This window comes from Piliocolobus tephrosceles, chromosome 5 (assembly GCF_002776525.5).
Source record: "Piliocolobus tephrosceles isolate RC106 chromosome 5, ASM277652v3, whole genome shotgun sequence".
Classification (NCBI taxonomy): domain Eukaryota; kingdom Metazoa; phylum Chordata; class Mammalia; order Primates; family Cercopithecidae; genus Piliocolobus; species Piliocolobus tephrosceles.
The window spans coordinates 52,681,714-52,703,557 of NC_045438.1; the positions used below are offsets into that span (position 1 = coordinate 52,681,714).

Here is a 21,844-nt window from a genome sequence, read left to right on the forward strand (position 1 = left end):
GGCTGCAGCAGCTGACCAGCACCGATTGTCCGGCACTCCCGAGTGAGATGACCCCAGTACCTCAGTTGAAAATGCAGAAATCACTGGTCTTCTGTGTTGCTCGCGCTGGGAGATGGAGACTGAAGCTGTTCCTATTTGGCCATCTTGCTCCGCCCCTACCGTCTGTCCCATTCTTAATCAACAAGGAGGCTACACACTCCACATTACCTTCTTTTCAAGGGCCTGTTTCCCTTGTCCCCATAACTGCTGTGGGTGTTGACGGCCAGGCTTCTAAACCTCTTAAAACTCCTCAACTCTGGTGCCAACTTAGACAATATTCTTTTATACTCTCCTTTTTTAGTTATCCACATCTGCCCAGCTCCCTTATTAGGTTGAGACATTTTAACTAAATTATCTGCTTCCCTGACTATTCCTAGGCTGCAGCCATACCTCATTGCCACCCTTTTCCCCAGTTGAGAGCCTCCTTCACATCCTCCCCTTGTGTCTTCCTACCTTAATCCATAGTATAAGATACCTCTACTCCCTCCTTGGTGGCGATCATGCACCCCTTACCATCCCATTAAAGTCTAATCACCCTTACCTGGCTCAATGCCAGTATTCCATCCCACAGCAGGCTTTAAGGGACTGAAGCTTGTAATCACTTGCCTGGTACAGCATGGCCTTTTAAAGCCTACAAATTCTCCTTACAACTCCCCCATCCTACCTGTTCAGAAGCTGGACAAATGTTACAGGTTGGTTCAGGATCTTCACCTTATCTGCAGCCCCTCTTATGAATCTTCCCAACAGGACACCCTCCTGCTCCTCCAACATCTATTCTCAAAGGGATATCACGTATCCCCCTCCAAAGCCCAAATTTCTTCCTCATCCGTTACCTATCTCAGCATAATTCTTCATAAAAACACAAGTGCTCTCCCTGCTGATCATGTCCAGCTAATCTCCCAAACCCTAACCCCTTCTACAAAACAACAACTCCATTCCTTCCTAGGCATGGTTAGATACTTTCTCCTTTGGATACCTGATTTTGCCATCCTGACTAAACCATTATATAAACTCACAAAAGGAAATGTAGCTGACCCCATAGATCCTAAATCCTTTCCCCACTCCTCTTTCCATTCCTTAAAAACAGTCCCAGAAGCTGCTCCCACACTAGCTCTCCCTGACTCATCCCAACCCTTTTCATTACACACAGCCAAAGTACAGGGCTGTGTGGTTGGAATTCTTACACAAAAGCCAGGACTCTGCCCTGTAGCCTTTCTGTCCAAACAACTTGACCTTACTGTTTTAAGCTGGCCTTCATGCCTCCATGCAGCGGCTACTGCTGCTTTAAGACTTTTAGAGGCCCTCAAAATCACAAACTATGCTCAACTCAATCTCTACAGTTCTCACAACTTCCAAAATTCATTTTCTTCTTCACACCTGATGCATATACTTTCTACTTCCTGGCTCTTTCAGCTATATTCACCCTTTGTTGAGTCTCCCACAATTACCATTGTTCCTGGTCCAGACTTCAGTCTGGCCTCTCATATTATTCCGGATACCACAACTGACCTCCATGACTGTATCTCTCTGATCCACCTGACATTCACTCCATTTCCCCACATTTCCTTCTTTCCTGTTCCTCACCCTGATCACACTTTGTTTATCGATGGCAGTTCCACCATGCCTAATTGCCACTCACCAGCAAAGGCAGGCTGTGCTATAGTATCTTCCAAATCTATCATTGAGGCTGCTGCTCTGCCCCCCTCCACTACCTGTCAGCAAGCCAAACTCATTGCCTTAACTTGGGCCCTCACTCTTGCAAAGGGACTACGTGTCAATATTTATACTGACTCTAAATATGCTTTCCATATCCTGCACCACCATGTTGTTATATGGGCTGAAAGAGATTTCCTCACTATGCAAATGTCCTCCATCATTAATGCCTCTTTAATAAAAACTCTTCTCAGGGCTGCTTTACTTCCAAAGGAAGCTGGAGTCATTCACTGCAAGGGTCATCAAAAGGCATGAGATCCCATTGCTCAGGGCAACGCTTATGCTGATAAGGTAGCTAAAGAAGCAGTTAGCAGTCCAACTTCTGTCCCTCATGGCCAGCTTTTCTCGTTCTCATCTGTCATTCCCACCTACTCTCCCACTGAAACTTCCACCTATCAATCTCTTCCCACACAAGGCAAATGGTTCTTGGACTTAGGAAAATATCTCCTTCCAGCCTCACAATCTCATTCTATTCTGCAGTCATTTCATAACCTCTTCCATGTAGGTTACAAGCTGCTAGCTCGCCTCATAGAACCTCTCATTTCGTTTGTATCTTGGAAATCTGTCCTCAAGGAAATTACTTCTCAGTGTTCCATTTCCTATTCACCATTCTCAGCTACTCGTAAATGTCCTGCCCTTGTTTACACTGCCAGTTTACACTTTTAGTCCAAACCATCATAACTGATATCTCCTGGTTTTACCTCAAACCAACACCCTTAAGTCTCTCTTGAAGTGGATAGAAGATCTTCAGTGGCAAGGTACACTCCAATTCTTCCATCCTGATGAAGTCCTTTTTTTTTACTTTTCTACTCACTCTTATCCTTGCCCCCATTCTCCAGTCACTCTCTACCTCTCCCTAGTTACCTCCAGCATACTTTCAATCTCACCCACTATCTCGTCACTGCCTCCAATCCTTCTCTAGCAAAGAATTGTTGGCTATGCATTTCTGTTTCTTCCTGCTCTTACACAGCCATCCCCACTCTACAGGCCGACTGGGCTACCTCTCCCATTTCCCTGCACCTCTGAATCTCCTTTAATAGCCCTCATCTTTACCCACCTAAGGAACTTCTTTACTTTCTAGACAGATTTGATGAGAACTCCCTAGACATTTCACACCAACAAGCTGCCATACTTCTCCGCATCTACTTACGGCACCTTTCTCCTTATGTCAATTCCACTGGCCCCCCCCATATTTGGACCCTTAACCACAGAAACAACTATCCCTGTTGCCGTTCCTTTATGCATCTCCCAACAACAGCCTACTGGAATCTCTTTAGGCAACCTTCCACCATCCAAACGATCCTTTACTCTTTATCTCCAGAACCCAGCCACACATGTTGCCAAATAGATGGGAGTATTCCAACTTCACATTAGTGATAAGCCCTCTATCATTATTGACAAACGAAAAAACATTGGCAGTCACTATTTTCTTTTGTTTTCCTTATTAATATAAGAAGACAGCAATAGGCCTCGACTTACGCACTGCTGAAAAAGGAGGACTCTGTATATTTTTAAATGAAGAGTGTTGTTTTTACCTAAATCAATCTGGCCTGGTATATGACAACATTAAAAAAACCTCAAGGATAGAGCCCACAGACTTGCCAACCAAGCAAATAATTACACTGAACCCCCTTGGACGCTCTGTAATTGGATGTCCTGGGTCCTCCCAATTCTTAGTCCTTTAATATCTGTTTTTTTCCTTCTTTTATTCGGACCTGTGTCTTCCATTTAGTTTCTCAGTTTACACAAAACTGCATCCAGGCCATCACCAATCATTCTTTAGGACAAATGCACTTTCTAACAACACCACAGTATCACCCCTTACCCCAAAATCTTCCTTCAGTTTAATCTCTCCCACTCTAGGTTCCCACACAGCCCCTAATCCCGCTTGAAGCAGCCCTGAGAAACATCCCCCATTATCTCTCCATACCACCCCCAAAAATTTTTGCTGCCCCAACACTTCACCACTATTTTGTTTTGTTTTTCTAATTAATATAAGAAGACAGGAATGTCAGGCCTCTGAGCCCAAGCTAAGCCATCATATCCCCTGTGACCTGCATGCATACATCCAGATGGCCTGAAGCAACTGAAGAACCACAAAAGAAGTGAAAATAGCCAGGTCCTGCCTTAACTGATGACATTTCACCATTGAGATTTGTTCCTGCCCTGCCCTAACTGATCAATTGACCTTTTGACAAATACACCCCCACCCCCCGCCCTTGGGATAATGTGCTTTGTGATATTTCCCCACCCTTGGGAATGTACTTTGTAAAATCCACCCCCTGCCTGCAAAAATTGCTCCTAACTCCACCGCCTATCCCAAACCTCTAAGAACTAATGGTAATCCCACCACCCTTTGCTGACTCTCTTTTCAGACTCAGCCCGCCTGCACCCAGGTGATTAAAAAGCTTTACTGCTCACACAAATCCTGTTTGGTGGTCTCTTCATATGGAAACACGTGACACTATAGTTAACTAATTTCTGTATTGATGGACACTTACAGAACATGCACATGAATATAAAATTAGAAGTAGAACTATGGGTCACAGGGTATGTGCCAAAGTGTCCCCTGCAGTGGCTGGGACATTTTATGTATCTCTTCATTAAGAATACTTTACATTTGTTTCTATTTATTATACAGCAAAGAAAAGTGTCTCCTGCAATAGCTGGAACATTTTACACATCCCTCCATTAAGTATAGTTTAAAATTTTTTTATTCATTATACAGCAAAGAAAACAATTATTGCTTCCAAATCTGGTACTAGTCCTTCCTTCCTTCCTTCCTTCCTTCCTTCCTTCCTTCCTTCCTTCCTTCCTTCCTTCCTTTTTTCCTTCCTTCCCTCCCTCCCTCCTTCCTTCTCTCTCTCTCTCCCTCTCACCCTTCATTCCTTCCTTCCCTCCCTCCCTCCTTCCTTCTCTCTCTTTCCCTCCCTCCCTCTCTCTTTCCTTCCTTCCTTCCTTCCTTCCTTCCTTCCTTCCTTCCTTTCTTTCTTTCTTTCTTTCTTTCTTTCTTTCTTTCTTTCTTTCTTTCTTTCTTTCTTTCACCTGTCTTCTACTTGTTTTCTTTTTCTTTCTTTTTTTTTGAAATGGAGTCTCTCTCTGTCACCCAGGCTAGAGTGCAGTGGCATGATCTCAGCTCACTGCACTTCCACCTCCTAGGTTCAAGTGATTCTCCTGCCTCAGCCTCCCTAGTAGCTGGGACTACAGGCACGGGCCACCACACCCAGCTAATTTTTGTATTTTTTGTAGAGATGGGGTTTCACCATGTTGGCCAGGAGGGTCTCAATCTCTTGACCTAGTGATCCACTTGCCTCGGTCTCCCAAAGTACTTGGATTACAGGTGTGAGCCACCCTGCTTGGCCATTTTTTTTTTTTTTTTTTTTTTTTTTTCACTCTGTCGGCAGACTGGAGTGCAGTGGCAAGATCTTGGCTCACTGCAACTTCCACCTCTTGGGTCCAAGTGATTCTCCTGCCTCAGCCTCCTGAGTAGCTGGGATTACAGGTGTGAGTCACTGCCCCTGGCCTTCTACTTGTTTTCCACCCAGCAATATAATCCCCCTTTTAGGCCTTAATTGCCTGATTTTTAGGTGAGGGAATAACAGGACTGTTTTGTGAAGAGTGAGCGTTTTCTAAGTGCAGCCCCTGCCCACCCAATGAAAAGAAGACTCAGGGGAGCAAGAGTGTTAAGAATATTTTAGAGTACTGCATTCACTTCAACAAGGATGTTGAATTAGAAGAATTTTTTTTTGAGACATGCTGTCGCACACCCTGGAGTGTGGTGGCACCATCATTGTCACTACAACCTCCACCTCCCAGGCTCAAGCAATTCTTGTGCCTCAGCCTCCCAAGTAGCTGGGACTAAAGGTGTGCACCACCATGCTTAGATAATTTTGTCTGCATTTTCAATAGGGTTTTGCCATGTTGGTCAGGCTGGCTATGAACTCCTGGCCTCAAGTGATCCGCCTGCCTCAGCATCCTAAAGTGTTGGAATTACAGGTGTGAGCTATCGAGCTTAGCCATATTTGAAGGATTTTTAATTGAATAAGAGTAACACCCAAGAGAAAAGAAATGGGAAAATAATGTAAAAACAATATGATCAGCTTTTTCACCATACTTGATTTTATGCAGAAATGTCTTCTTCCGAAACTTTTCCCACAACTGCTAAGTTATAGATGCTCAGATATATTTTCTGGGTCCCACAGCTGCCACACTCTCCCCTTCAGGCTCTAGTGGGCCCCAGAAACCAAGAACAGATAGAAGAAGGAAGAAAACAGGAGGGCAAGGAAAGACCTCCCAAGTCGAGAGAATTGGCAAATAGTCAAAATTTGACAGGTTGAATGATTAGATTGGAGAAATGCAACTTGCAAGACTTAATGTATACACTGTAAATTAGGAAAGAAACTTTATGTATTGAGAAGAACATGGACAGTAGGGGAGAGCTTCTTAGAAGGAGTTGCTTACTGGGCACCACTGGAAGCTTGGTGGGGGCATGGGGAGAAAGAGAGGTAGAGAGAAATAGAAAGAGCGGGAGAGGGAGAGAGTGGACAGGCACAAGGAGGCATTCCATAATAGAAGAGCCTACGGTAATATGATTGTGCACTGCAGCATGGGATAATGCTGGGACAAAGAGGAGGCTGGTTATGGGATAGAATGATAAGAATGGAATGGATTTAGGAGCTTTTGTGTGTCGGGGCAGGCAGTGATTTTCTTCTTATTTTTTCATCCATGGGATAATAAGACAACTAAATACCATAGTAGCAAGACTGGCCCAAGACATTGTCACCAGGTCAGATAATTGGGCACATTGTGTACTAAATTATGAATAAGCTTATCTTTGCTTCATGCCATTGAGCTTTGAAACCATCCTTTATTCTGAAAAGGCTATGAGCCACCCTGTGAGACAATTTCAATCATTATCATAATAATATCAGTAGCAAAATCAAATCATATGTGGTTGGCTCTCTGAAACTAATCTAAAATTGCTGCATGGGTTAGCTGAGAGGTGCCTAATAACTTAGATTGTCCTCAGGTGAGAACAAACGGATGAGTTTTTATTTCATCTTGCCACTTTAAATAGGGTAAAAAAATTTTTTAAGTGAAGATTGTTTGATACAGGAAAAGTTGAAGAATTTTCAGAAAATTTTATGAACTCCAGGAGGACTGAATCAAGAGAGAAAACCCCCAAAATGTCAGCTTTCATATCTGTTCAAGTCTGTGTTACCTATGGTTGTTTCTTTGTCATCACCTTCTTCATAAAGACACAGCATAGCAGGGTTGGTGATTTTTGTCTGTCCTTGTCTCCTTTTTTTAAATTTAAGAGGGAATGTTTATTCTAATTGTGAAAGCAATACAGTTATTGTAAAGGATTTGTAAATATAGAAGCATAGGCGGGGTGTGGTGGCTCACGCTTGTAATCCCAGCACTCTGGGAGGCTGAGGCGGGTAGATCATTTGAGTTCAAGATCAGTCTGGACAACATGATGAAACTCTATCTCTACTAAAAATACAAAAATTAACCAGTTGTGGTGGTGCATGCCTGTAGTCCCAGCTACTTGGGAGGCTGAGGCAGGAGAATTGCTTGAATCCAGGAGGTGGAGGGATCTATCTCATATTACCTGTTGCATAGGATTCAATAGTATAGAAATACTTTTATTTGATAATTGCTTTGTCAACAGGAATTTACAGTTTCAACATCCTCATCCTTCTTGCTGCCATTACAGATAATGGTATTCCTGGGCATGGTGGCTCACACTTGTAATTGCAGCACTTTGGGAGGCTGAGGCAGGAGGATCACGAGGTCAAGAGATTGAGATCAGCCTGACCAACATGGTGAAACCCAGTGTCTACTAAAAATACAAAAATTAGCTGGGCATAGTGGTGCATGCCTGCAGTCTCAGCTACTTGGGAGGCTGAGGCAGGAGAATCACTTGAACCCGGGAGGCGGAGGTTGCAGTGACATCGAGCCATGGCACTCCAGCCTGGCGACAGAGTGAGACTCTGCCTCAAAAACAAAAATCCAAAACAAATAATGGTATAATGAACAACTGTATACATATCTCTATGCACATGGGTGAGTATTTTTGTAAGGGAGATAATTGGAGAGTGGAGAGGCAGTGTCTTAGTCCATTTTCTGTTGCTACAACAGAATACCACAGACTGAGTAATTTATGAGGAAAATAAGTTTATTCTGTTCATAGTTCTGGAGACTGGGAAGTCCAAAAGCATGGTGTGGTGTCTTTTGAGGGTCATCCTACTGTGGAAGGGTAGAAGGGCCAGAAAGCATGAGTGAGAGAGAACTTGATTTTATAACAAAGCCACTCTGGTGATACCTAACCTACTCCCAGGATAACAGTATCAACCCATTTATGAGGATTAATATATCAGGACCTAATGAGCTTTTTCTCCAAAAATATAATTTTTAATTACTGAATATAATTTCGTTGTGTGAATGTATCATTATTGTTTTTTCTTTATGTTAACATTCTTTTATTTTTGAACTCTAGTTGTTTTAAATATTTGCTATTGCAGATTTTTTGAAAATGTTGCTAAAGAGTACCTTTCTGAATATTTTTGTGTTTAATTTTTGGGTATATTTCCATTTCTTTTGATAAGATCATGAGAAAGAAATTCACTGGGACAAATCGTATCAACTTTTAAACTTTTAAAATGATACATATTGCCAAATACTTTTCTGGAAATTTTGTACCAGTTTATCTTTATCTGAGCAGTGCATTAGTATGTCTTTCTTATAGAACTATCTTTTAATATGCTTAATTCTTATTCTTATTATCATTATTATTATTATTACTTTTGAGACACAGTCTCACTCTGTCACCCAGGCTGGAGTGCAGTGTCAAGATCTTGGCTCACTGCAACCTCTGCTTCCTGGGTTCAAGTGATTCTCCTGCCTCAGCCTCCTGAGTAGCTAGGATTACAGGCATGTGCCACCATGCCCAGCTAATTTTTGTATTTTTAGTAGAGATGGGGTTTCACCATGTTGGTCAGGCTGGTCTTGAACTCCTGACCTCATGATCGGCCTGCCTCAGCCTCCCAAAGTGCTAGCAGCACAGGTGTGAGCCACCGCACCTGGCCAATATGCTTAATTATTAAATATATTTAAAATGTTGCTAGTTTTAAAGATCAGAAATAATATCTCACTGGTATTATAATTTGTATTTAATTGGTGATCAGTGAGGTGGGACATTTCTCATTTTATTAGCCATTTATGGCCCCTCTGATAATTGTTAGTTCTTCTATAGAAGTTTTCTCTTAGGTCATTGGTTTTCTTATTGGTGTGAGCAGGCTCTTTGCATATTAAAGTTTTGACTCTTTGTATTATTTCTGGAAACATTTTTCCAGTTTGCTCTTTCACTTTAAATTCTGCTTACACATTTAAAAATTTTGTTGTCATCTGTGCTCTTTTTCTTGAATGTTCTTGCATTGCTTTTATGCTTAGAAAGTCTGCTATGGCTTTCATGTTTCTGTTGCTCCTCTAATTCATATGCTGAAATCCTTACCTCCAAGAAGATGGTATTAGGAGGTGGGACCTTTGGGAGAAGATGATTATGTTATAAGGGTGGAGGCTTCATGAATGGGATTAGAAAAAGAAAGCTTAGAACTGTACTTACACATTATAAACCAAATAAATTTAAGATAGACTTAAAGCACTGAATATAAAAAATAAAACAAGGCCAGGCATGGTGGCTCACACCTGTAATCCCAGCACTTTGAGAGGCCATGGTGGGCAGATCACTTGAGGCCATGAGTTCAAGACCAGCATGGCCAACATGGTGAAACCCTGTCTCTACCAAAAATACAAAAAATTAGCCAGATGTGGTGGCACATGCTGTAGTCCTAGCTACTCGAGGGACTGAGGCAGGAGGATCACCTGAACCCAGGATGTCAAGGCTTAAATCTACCATAATGCTTGGGGGAAAACCCAAATACACTCTTATGAAAGTTAGGGACAAGACAACGTGTCCACTATTGCTATTAATGTTTAACAATGTGGTATTAGTTCTTATGCTGTTAATAAAATCATACCTGAGACTGGGTAGTTTATAAAGGAAAGAGGTTTATTTGACTCACAGTTCAGCATGGCTGGGGAGGCCCCAGGAAACTTACAATCATGGTAGAAGGGGAAGCAAACACATCCTTCTTCACGTGGCAGCAGCAAGAAGTGCTAAGCAAAAGGATAAGTTCCTTATAAAACCATCAGATCTTGTGGGAACTCACTATCATGAGTACAGGGGTAACTGCCCCCCTCACGATTCAGTTATCTCCTGCTGAATACCTCCCATGACATGTGTGATTATGGGAACAATTCAAGATGAGATTTGAGCGGGGACATGAGATTTGAGTGGGGACACATCCAGACCCCATCAAATGTTCTGGTGTTATTAACCAATGCAATTAGTCAAGAAAAGGAATAGAAGTATAAAAACTGGAAAGAAGGAGGTGAAATTTTCATTATTTACAAATGATTTGCATGTTTACAGTGCAAAACCCAGGAGAATCAATTGAAAACAATTCCAAACAATAAGAAACATAAAAAAGATTTAGGTACATATTTAATATATAGGAATAAGTAGACCCCATTTACAATATGACAAAAATATAATATTTTTAGAGATAAACTACAAAATATAGTAAATCTAAATTGCTAATAAGAGTAAGACTTCTTGGCGGGGCGCAGTGGCTCAAGCCTGTAATCATAGCACTTTGGGAGGCCAAGGTGGGTGGATCACTTGAGGTCAGGAGTTCGAGACCAGCCTGGCTAACGTGGTGAAACCCTGTCTCTACTAAAAATACAAAAATGAGCCAGGTGTCATGGCATATGCCTGTAATCCCAGCTACTCGGGAGGCTGGAACCTGGGAGGCGAAAGTTGCAATGAAGCGAAAGTTGCAGTGAGCCGAGATTGCGTCACTGCACTCCAGCCTGGGTGAGAGGGAGACTCTGTCTCAAAAGAAAAACAAAAAAAGAAAAGAAAAGAAAAAAGAATAAGACTTCTTGAACAAATGAGAAAAATGATTTTAGTTGGAAGACTCAACATTTAAAACATATAAATTCTCCATAGTTTATTTATAAAATTAACATGACCCCAATAACAATACCAACAGATATTTTTGGAATTTTCCAAGAAGATTTTGAATTTCATATGGGAAAATGAATATATAAGAACAGCCAGGGTTATTCTGAAAAATAAGCCCTACCAAATACAAAATATATTAATGACCTCAGAGGTGCCTTTCAAACCCTGCTGCCACTAGTTTTTGTCTGTGTTTGTCTATAGGCATTGCTGCTTTCTCTCAGATCCTTGCCTGCATGGGCCAGATCCCTGCCACAGGGCCCTTGCATGGACTTTTTGCTATTTGAATGATGTGGGCAGCTCCTGCCTCAATACCTCTTGACTATTTCACTTTTTTTTTTTTTTTTGAGATGGAGTCTCGCTCTGTCACCCAGGTTGGAGTGCAGTGGTGTGATCTTGGCTCACTGCAAGCTCTGCCTCCTGGGTTCACACCATTCTCCTGCCTCAGTCTCCTGAGTAGCTGGGACTACAGGTGCCCACCACCACACCCAGTTAATTTTTAAAAATTTTTAGTACAGACAGGATTTCACCATTTTAGCCAGGCTAGTCTCGATCTCCTGACCTTGTGATCTGCCTGCCTCGGCCTCCCAAAGTGCTGAGATTACAGGTGTGAGCTGCCGCACCTGGCCAGACTATTTCATTGACTATTTCATTCTTATTTAATCATCACTTCTGGCAGGGCATGGTGGCTCATGCCTGTAATCCCAGCACTTTGGGAGGCTGAGACAGGCAGATCACCTGAGGTTGGGAGTTCGAGACCAGCCTGACCAACATGGAGAAACCCCATCTCTACTAAAAATACAAAATTAGTAGGGCATGGTGGTGCATGCCTGTAATCTCAGCTATTTGGGAGGCTGAGGCAGGAGAATCGCTTGAACCCAGGCGCTGCAGGTTGCAGTGAGCCAAGATCGCGCAATTGCACTCTAGCCTGGGCAACAAGAGTGAAACTCCATCTCAAAAAAAAAAAAGTTCATTACTTCTTTAGGGAACTCTTTCCTTCCACCTCCTTCATCTGAAGTCATTTTCCTTTGTTAGCTGCCTTTTTGCCTTCCTTGCATTTACTTCATTTTGTAATTATACAATTCTAAGTGTGGTTGTTTGATACATTCTATTTCCCTTTCTAGACTGTCAGCTCAGTGCCTGATCCAGAGTAGGCTATCAGTAAATATTACTTGGTGGATAATCTCCAGTCTGCTGGACTCTGAGGGTGATTTAGATCCAGCAACTATCTTATAAACTCAGTCATCAAAAGAGCTCTCCAAATGTAGTCCCTACTCCAGTGTCAAGGGAATGATATCTTAATATATAGCTTCTTTTCTTTTCTTTTCTTTTCTTTTCTTTTCTTTTCTTTTCTTTTCTTTTCTTTTCTTTTCTTTTCTTTTCTTTTCCTTCCCTTTCCCTTTCCCTTTCCCCTTCTCTTCTCTTCTCTTCTTTTCTTTCTTTCTCTTCTTTCTTTCTTCCTTCCTTCCTTCCTTTCTTTCCTTCCTTCCTTCCTTCCTTCCTTCCTTCCTTCCTTCCTTCCTTCCTTCCTTCCTTCCTTCTTTCCTTCCTTCCTTTGTCTGTCTCTCTCTCTTCCTTTCTTCTTCCTTTCTTCCTTTCCTCTTTCTTTTTTTTGAGACAGCGTTTTGCTCCGCTGCTTAGGTTGGAGTGCAGTGGTGCGATCACAGCTCACTGCAGCCTGACCTCCTGGGGCTCAAGCACTCCTCCCACCTCAGCTGGGACAACAGGAACATGCCCAGCTAATGTTTTGTAGAGATGGGGTCTCACTGTTGCACAGGCTGGTCTGGAACTCCTGGGCTCAAGTGATCCTTCTGCCTCATTCTCCCCAAATACTGGGAATACAGGCATGAGCCACTGCACCTGGCCTGGCTTCTTTTCTTAAAAAAAAAAAAAAAAAGTTAGTCATTGAGAGAAATAATCATAGCCATTGGGAAACCTATTTTCCTAATAAATTTTATAAAATGGTATGCCATACAAATCTCTTATAAGTGACCTGTGTCCTCATATGGCCTAGTTTAGAAAATATGGCGTGGTGGTCAGGGTGGAGAAGACCCTCTGACTATTGAATGAGTCTGAACAGGATGTGGTTCTCTAATAAGAGATTCAGTTAAACTTTTTATGCTTTTTCTCCAGAGTACATATCTACCATCTTCTTGGTTGTGCTATGATTGGCAAACACTAGCTGTTACTAAGAGCTCTGAAGGTTTTGTTTGGCATTTTGTGGATTGAATCACACTGGTCATGATGCTTGTTGTAAAGTTATGAGCTTTAAGATGACTTTTGCGTTCATGACTATATCAAACAGTAGTTGCTGGCAGTGGAGTAGTCTCTGGCATTCTTAAAAAAATTTTATCGCTGAGCCTCCTGAGGCCATTTAGATACTACAGGAAATCCTCCTTTATGTGACCTCTTTTGTATTCCTTCAAAAACGAATGGCTTTCTTCTGGGTCTTTCACAAAGACCACAGGCCTTGGAAACTCCGTAGAGGTGGTGTAGATATCCAACTTCAGTCATAATTCTTGAAGGAAGCAGGCATATGGCATGAGTCGGATGGAAACGGGACCAGAGGGTGCAGTCTGCAGCCCGCAGGCCAAACCCACCAAATCTGCTCTGCAGGTGTGTTTATTTGATTCATATGTGTTTCTTTTTTAAACATTTAAATCAGTTGCCAACCTGTAAAAACCAGGAATTTGCACTTCAAAAAGTCTGGATATATGGCTTGTCTTGAAAAACTGGAATGATTTGGAATTGGAAATTCCAAAATTGGAGTGGTTTGGCCAGGCTGGAAATCCTTATTTCTGTATCTGCAACCGTCAGTGAAGCTGAGAGCTGTTCCCTTCCAGATGGGCAGGGGCTGTCCATGTGTGACCCTGCCATCTCTCATCTCACATGTTCATTTCAGTTGCCTTCATGATTCATGGGTATGAGATTATGAGATTGAGAATATCATGGTTATGAGGTTATGAGACTAAGTATAAAAGGCAGAGTAAATAGTTACAAAGGAGACAGCCCTTTACATTTAGATCACATGATCTCTTTGATCAATAAATGAGACACTTAAATCAACAGACAAGAAATGAGTTGATCATCTTTGTGATCTGGACAAAGAAAAACAACGAAAACTGTTGCTAGTTGCACAGGATGTAGCATTGTTCTCCTCTGATAGTTCTTTGTTGAGTCTATTGATTCTGGGCAGAGGTCAAATACCATTTCAGTTGGGTGGAAGGAAAATATTTTTTTGTTTTCTCATTTTTAGAGGCAGTCTCCCTCTCTCTCTGTTTGCTGGGCTGGGGTGCAGTGGTGCAATTATAGCTCACTGAAACCTCAAATTCCTGGGCTCAAGTGATCCTCCTGCCTCAGCCTCTCAAGTAGATAGGACTACAGGTGCATGACACTATGCCTGACAAATTAAAAAAATTTCTTTTTGTAGAGATAAGGTCTTGTTGTGTTGCCCAGGCTGGTCTGGAACTTCTGGCCTCAAGCAATCCTCCTGCTTTGGCCTCCAAAAGTGCTAGGATTATAGGCGTGAGCCAACACACCCTGCCATAGGCCACTTCTTAAATGACAAATCTCATCACCATCCTGGAGGAGCACATCATTTGTTCCTGAACTTTCTCCTGCCTCCCTTTGAACTTTGAGAATGAGAACCAAATGGTCTGAATATAACATTTCTCTGGGTAGCATGTTTGACACATTTGGAATACAAAGAATGCTTCTGCCTTTAACCTTGCTTTGTGCAGCTGCACAGAAAAGATCATTTAACACTCTTCTTTATATTTTGTATTTTGGGGGAATTCTACCAGGAAACTTACAATCATCTTTTGGAAGTCCCGGTCACACGGGAGCAGTTAAATCACTGTCGGAATGTGGCTCAAAATGCTCGAAGTGAACTTGCAGCAACTTTGGTCAAATTTGAATGTGTTCAGTCTGAGGTAAGAAAATGCATCTCCATCACTCAGAAATGGGCCTTCTTAGTTTCTTATAAAGTGAAACAGATCACTCCTGTAACTCCAGCACTTTGGGAGGACGAGGCAGGCGGATCACGAGGTCAAGAGATCCAGACCATCCTGGCCAACATAGTGAAACTCTGTCTCTGTTAAAAATATAAAAGTGAGCTGGGCATGACAGTGAGCATCTGTAGTCTCAGCTACTCAGGAGGCTGAGGCAGGAGAATCGCTTGAATCTGGGAGGTGGAGGTTGCAGTGAGGCGAGATCATGCCACTGCACTCCAGTCTGGCAACAGAGTGAGACTCCATCTCAAAAAAAAAAAAAAAAAAAAAAAGAAACAGAAAGTAGGAGTGATTAGAAATAGGACAGTGGATATAGATTTAAAGCTTTTGGCAAAGTTGAAACTTGCTCTCTTTGTGCCTATCACCTAGAATTCCTGAAAAGTTACGCATTTGCCAGACTGTAAAGCCAGGTGGCTTGGGCTGAATTCTGAATCTCAGAGGAGCTATACAGCCTTGAGAGATCTGAGGGCACCTGAAGACGTTAAGTAAAGCTCCATGGGTCTCAGAGAACTTTCAGCATCTCTCAGAATATCTTCCTTTAATGTGGATTGCTTGCAATCTGGAATTCTTAGGAGGGAATTCTGAATCCCTTTCCTGTGTTAGTTCCAACTGGCTGGGGAAATTCTAGGAAGAAGAGTGGGATCTGTCTACCCCGTAGGCTAGCTCAGATTTAGAGTGGAGTTTCTGAGAGTCTTCCTAAACACATTCTGCTTATAGCCTGGTGGCCCCAAGGAGTTCTAGACTGGCCTGTGATTTCTCACTAAGGCTGCCAGGACCCCGTAGAAAGATGAGTTGATAATGTGTGTGTGTGAATAAATGTATGTATGCGCACTCACAGCTCCAAAGAAGTACATGCTTTCATAACATTTTCTCATAGGGTAGATCTGACATTTTAACTCAATAGGGCACCTATGTTGTTCAGCATTTTGATATCATAGAACTCATAAAAGTTAAAATGTTTTCTTCATATAAATCCTATAAGGATTTTTCTTTTCTCTTATTTTTTTTTTTTCCAGAAATTGAAATTTTATTTTTCTTTGTCACTCATGGTTAGAGTCCAGGAGATAAGTGTGAGAAATATAGTGACATACTGAGTAGTCTGTGTTTAAGTGGGGAACAGTTACAGCTGTGAAATCACCGATCATGTGATTTGTAGGTTGCTTGTCTAACTGTTTATCAGCAGCAATAACAGCAATACAGATTTATAAAATGTGGACCATTGCAAAATATTTTATTGCTTATGCAATCAACATCATAAACTTCTCCTGAATGAGACTAAACAACATAAGACATTGCTCAATTGGTTTTGGAAAAGATAGATTATAAAGTCAATTATTTAGGCATAATTTCTCATTTGGTAATACAGATACAAATATTAGAAAAGAAAATAAAGTTAGATTAAGTCATGAATAAAAGAGTGAACATTTAAATGATGGCTTTGGGTTTCTTAAAGATACTTCAAACTTAGGTTGTTAAAGTGTTTTTTTTTTAACTTCTTTTCCACGTTAGCTTCGAGACCTCCGATCCAAGATGCTTTCTAAAGAAGTCTCCTATCAAGAATTGAAAGCTGAAATGGAGAACTACAAGGAAAACAATGCCAGAAAATCATCTCTCCTTACCTCTTTGAGAGACAGAGTTCAGGAGCTAGAAGAAGAATCAGCAGCACTTTCCACTTCTAAAATCAGAACAGAAATCACAGCTCACACTGCAATCAAGGAGAACCAGGAATTAAAGAAGAAAGTTGTAGAGTTAAATGAAAAATTACAGTAAGGATACTGCAACATATTTTTTGCTTTAGCTAGAGTTAAAATACTAGCTTCTGAAAGCAAAATATGTCTTTGAATGTACTGACATTTTGCATTACTTGGCCCTGAAACTCAATTTGAAAAAAGTTATTGACCTCAAATATCTTTGGAGTCTTGACAAATTTTTCCAAGGCTCATTTCTAAATGTCATCAAGAGTCTTAACAAATACAGCCTTGTCTTAAACATGTTTTTAGGCTATCAATTAGGGCTGCAAATGCTTATTTACACAATTTGGAAGATTTCTCTAAGTAGAGGTTAACCCTGAGGTGGTGGGGTAGTACACAGAGGTAGATGTTTATTTAGAACCCAGTTATAAAAATATCCCAGAAGCTAGACCACTCCAGATCACACTGAACACTCCTCATTAGATTTTATTACTAGTTTATGCAGAGAAGTCATGAAACCTAGGTTTTCCACACTTCATTTTGACAAGAGGTGATTATTGAGACAAAATTGGGAACAAGTTGTTCCTAAAATATATTTTAAAATTCTATGAATGACTTAAATGTCTTTAGTAACGAAATACATTATATTTATTTTACTTATTCCATTTTAAAAAAATAACCCAATACTTCTAGCCCCTGTCCTCTTTCTCTACTTCCACTTACAGCAAAAACTCCTTAAACATTGCGTGTATGGCCAGGTGTGGTGGCTCACACCTATAATCCCAGCACTTTTGGAGGCTGAGGTGGGCAGATCACTTGAGGTCAGGAGTTTGAGACAAGCCTGGCCAACATGGTGAAACCCCGCCTCTACTAAAAATACAAAAATTAGCCAGGTGTGGTGCCGGGTATGGTGCCAGGTGCCTTTAATCCCAGCTACTGGAGAGGCTGAGATACGAGAATTGCTTGAAACTGGGCAGGTGGAGGCTGAAGTGAGCTGAGATCACACCACTGCACTCCAGCCAGGGCAACAAAGTGAGACTCTGTCTCAAAAAAAAAAAAAAATGTTGTATGTATTCATGGTCTGCAATTTCTCTTCTCTCTCTGGAATCTGCTCCACTGAAACCACTCATTAAGGTCACCAGTGAGTGCACAGTGCAAGTTAAATGGTCAGTCTTATCTTACTTGAACAATCAGTAGCATCAGTCACAGTTGATCTTTTTCTTTGAACCACCTTCTCCTTCTCTTGGCTTCCAGGACCTTACACATGCCTAGGTTTTTTGTTTTCTTTTCTTTTTTTAATCTTACCTTTCTAGCTAGTGTCTTTCACTGTTTCTCCTCATCTCTTTTGCTTTCAAATACTGGAGTACCTCAGGGATCAGCCCTTGAATCTCTTCTCATTTGTATCTAAATTTACTCCCTTGGTGACATCATTTAGTTTCATGGCTTTAAGTTTCTAAATGCTGGTGACTCCCACACTTCTGTGTCTAGCCTGGATCTCTTCCCAGAGCTCAAGAACCACATATCTTATTAGCTACTGTACATCTCCATGTGGATCTCCGACAGGCATCTCAAACTTAATGTGTCCAAAACGGAGCTCCCAGTGTTCCCACAAAATCCTTCTGCACTTCTCTTCATCTCATGTGATCATAATTCCATTCTTCTAGTTGATCATATCAAAATTCTTGCTATCAAACTTAGTTCTCTTTCTCTTTCACTCTCCATGTCTGATTGTTCAGCAAATCCCCTCATATCTGTTTTCAAAACAAATCTAAATTTTGTCAGCTTTCCATTATCACATTTATTGTCACTAACTTGGTCCAAGCCACCATTAACTCTCACCTGGAGTATTGTAATATGTATCTGTTACAGCAGCATCCCACTCCTGGTACTAATTTCTATCTTAGTCGGTTTGGGCTAACTAACATATTAACATAAATTAATAACATATACTAGGTGGCTTAAAAGACAGAAATTTAGTGCTTTAGTTGTGGAAGCTGGGAAGTCCAAGGTCAAGATGTTGGCCTATTCAGTTCCTGGTGAGGGTCCTCTTTCTGCTTTGTAGATGAATGCCTTCTTGCTGTATCCTCACATGGCAGAGAGAGAGAGATCACCTCTCCATGCTCCTTCTCCTTCTCCTTCTCCTTCTCCTTCTCCTTCTTCTTCCTCCTCCTCCTCCTCTTCTTCTTCTTTCTCTCTTTTTTTTTTTTTTTTTTTTTTTTTGACAGAGTCTTGCTCTGTTGCCCAGGCTGGAATGCAGTGGTTGCAATCTTGGCTCACTGCAACCTCTGCCTCCTGGGTTCAAGCAATTCATGTGACTCAGCCTCCCAAGTAGCTGGGATTATAGGTGCGCATCACCAGGCCCAGCTAATGTTTTGTATTTTTAGTAGAGATTGGGTTTTACCATGTTGGCCAGGGTGGTCTCAAACTCCTGACTTCAAGTGATCTGTCTGCCTCAACCTCCTAAAGGGCTAGGATTACAGGGATAAGCCACCACACCCAGCCAGTGTCCTTTCTTATAAGGGCACTAGTCTCATTCATGAGGGTGCCACTCTTATGGCCTAATTACCTCCTAAAGGCCCAACCTCCAAATATTATACTGTCATATTGGGAATTAGGACTTCAACATATGAATTCTGGGAGGACATAAACATTCAGGTCATAGCAGTGGTTTCCCTACCTCTGACTGTGCCCCCTGCAGCCAGAGTGATCCTGTTAAAATGCAAATTAGATCATGTAAATTCCTAGCACAGAGTCCTCCAGTGACTTCTCTTCTTACTCAGGGTAAAGACAGTGCTTTCTATGAACCAAAAGGCTCATCCTGACCTAGTTTTGCTACCATTCTCTCCCTTATTGTTTCCATTCCAGATCGCTGGCTTCTTTGCTGTCCCTTGAACCTGACAGACCTGATCGTACCTCAGGACCTTTGTAATTGTTAATTTCTCTTCCTGGAAGGCTCTTCCCCCAGATATCACATGGCTGACCCCATTTCCTTTAGGTCTTCACTCAGATGGCACTTTCCAAGTGAGATGTTCCATGAATAACATATTTAAAAATGTACTCCTCTAATATTTCTTGCCCCTCTTTCCTTCTTGCTTAATTTTTTCTCTCTAGTCCTATTATACTGTACTATACCTTTTACATATACTCGTATTTTGATTATTGTCCATCTTTCCAAATAGAACATAAGCTCCATGAGGTCAATAATTTTTTTTTCAGAGATGGGGGTCTCACTGCCCAGGCTGGCCTAAAATTCCTGGATTCAAGTGATTCTCCCACCTCAGCCTCCCTAGTAGCTGGGACTACAGGTGCACACCACTGCGCCTGGCTGGATTTGTATCTCTTTTGTTTACTATTGTATCTTTAGCACCTTTAATGAGGCTTGGTGGATGGTAGGTACTCAATAAGTATCTATTAAATAAATGAGTAATAAAAACACTATATGCATATTGTAAAAAATATTTTTTAAATACAGAAAAGTGTCAAGAAGAAATTAATAATTACTTAAAAGCTTTTGATTATAGAAGAGCTATAATTAATATTAATATTTTGTTGTACAGATTTTTCAGAAGATCATATACAAATGACTTTAGGTAGTATACTATTTTTACTGAATCATATGTTGTAAATTATATATAATTTATATAAATATATATAATATATAAATTATATATATAATTTACATTTTATATAAATTATATATATATATTTTTTAAAGACAGAGTCTTGCTCTGTCACCCAGGCTGGAGTGCAGTGACATGATCTCGGCTCACTGCAACCTCCACCTCTTAGGTTCAAGCAGTTTTCATGCCTCAGCCTCTTGAGTAGCTGGGATTACAGGCATGTGCCACCACTCCCAGCTAATTTTTGTATTTTCAGTAGAGATGGGGTTTCGCCATGTTGGCCAGACTGGTCTCGAGCTCCTGACCTAGAGTGATCTGCCTGCCTTGGCCTCCCAAAGTGTTAGGATTACAGGAGTGAGCCACTGTGCCTGGCCATATGTTGTAAATATTTAAAAAACTCATTTAGTATATAATTTTATTTATTTACTTATTTGAGACAGGTTTTCACTCTGCCACGCAGGCTGGAGTGCAGTGGCGCAATCATAGCTCACTGCAGCCTTGACCTCCTAGGCTCAAGCGATCCTCCCACCTTAGCCTCTTTTGTAACTGGGACCACAGGTGCATGCCACTATACCCAACTGATTTTTAATTTTTTTTGTAGAGATGGCATTTTGCCATGTTGCCCAGGTTGGTCTTGAATCCCTGACCTCAAGCAATCCTCCCACCTTGGCCTACCAAAGTGCTGGGATTACAGGTGTGAGCCACTGTGCCAAGCCTGGTACATAATTTTAAATGACTCATTATATTCCATTGCTTGAAATACCATAATTTACTCAATCAATTACTTTTGCTATTTCTACAGGCTCTTAGGTTAGTTCCACTAAAAAAATTACTATAAAGCAAGCTGCAATGAATACCTAGGTGATTCATATTTTTACATTTCTGTGATTATTTTCTTAGGGTAGATTCTTGAAACTTTGTTGGGTCAAGTGAATTGCAAATAGAAATGGAAGTAATCTAGAGACCTTTGGAATGGAGAAGAAAGATTGAAATCTTGGGGTTAATGCATGGAATCATATATGTAAATCGATCAGCACCATACAATTAATTATGCCTTTCCTGGGTCCAAAAGACTGAAGAGTTTTACCTTTCATATGCTAAAATAAGAACTCAGAGATACAGCGATGTTAGTCTTTTATCGTTACACATTTTTCTAAATAGAAATCTGATATGCTTTGAGTATCTGCAATTACATGCTTTGTTACTCTTTGAATAGGTTGAAGGAATTTGCAGTAAACACTCAACATGGTAAAAAGGAAAAGCAATAATCATGTTTATTATCTTGGATATTTAAAAAATGACACTAAATTACTGAAATGATTCTAATTTGCCTTTAAAGTGTGCCTATTTTTGATGATCTCTTAGTTGCTAACATTTAAAGCATTAGAAATAGACCATACTATTTCAACAAACCTAGCTGAGATTTGAAATAATATATTCATAATAGACCACAAATTTCCTTTTTCCTTGACTGGCCAATTCTAATACTCTTCCAATGTTTTTTTTTTCTTTTATTTTTTTGTTGACTTGTAATAATTGTATATATTTATGGGATATGAAGTGATATTTTGATACATGTATACAATGTATAATGATCAAATCAGGGAAATTAGCACATCCATCATCTTGAACAGTTATTTTTTTGTGTTGTGAACATTCAAAATCCTCTCTTCTAGCTATTTG

General features: G+C 40.8%; 1 protein-coding gene across 1 annotated transcript in view; it reads left to right on the forward strand.

The window, feature by feature from the left end:
* Window positions 1-21,844, forward strand: part of CCDC170 (coiled-coil domain containing 170) — a 138,497-nt gene that overhangs the window by 33,695 nt on the left and 82,958 nt on the right. The window contains exons 3-4 of the mRNA XM_023205853.3: window positions 14,644-14,772; window positions 16,360-16,616. Coding sequence (XP_023061621.2) covers window positions 14,644-14,772; window positions 16,360-16,616 — 386 coding nt within the window. The remainder of the gene's footprint in view (window positions 1-14,643; window positions 14,773-16,359; window positions 16,617-21,844) is intronic.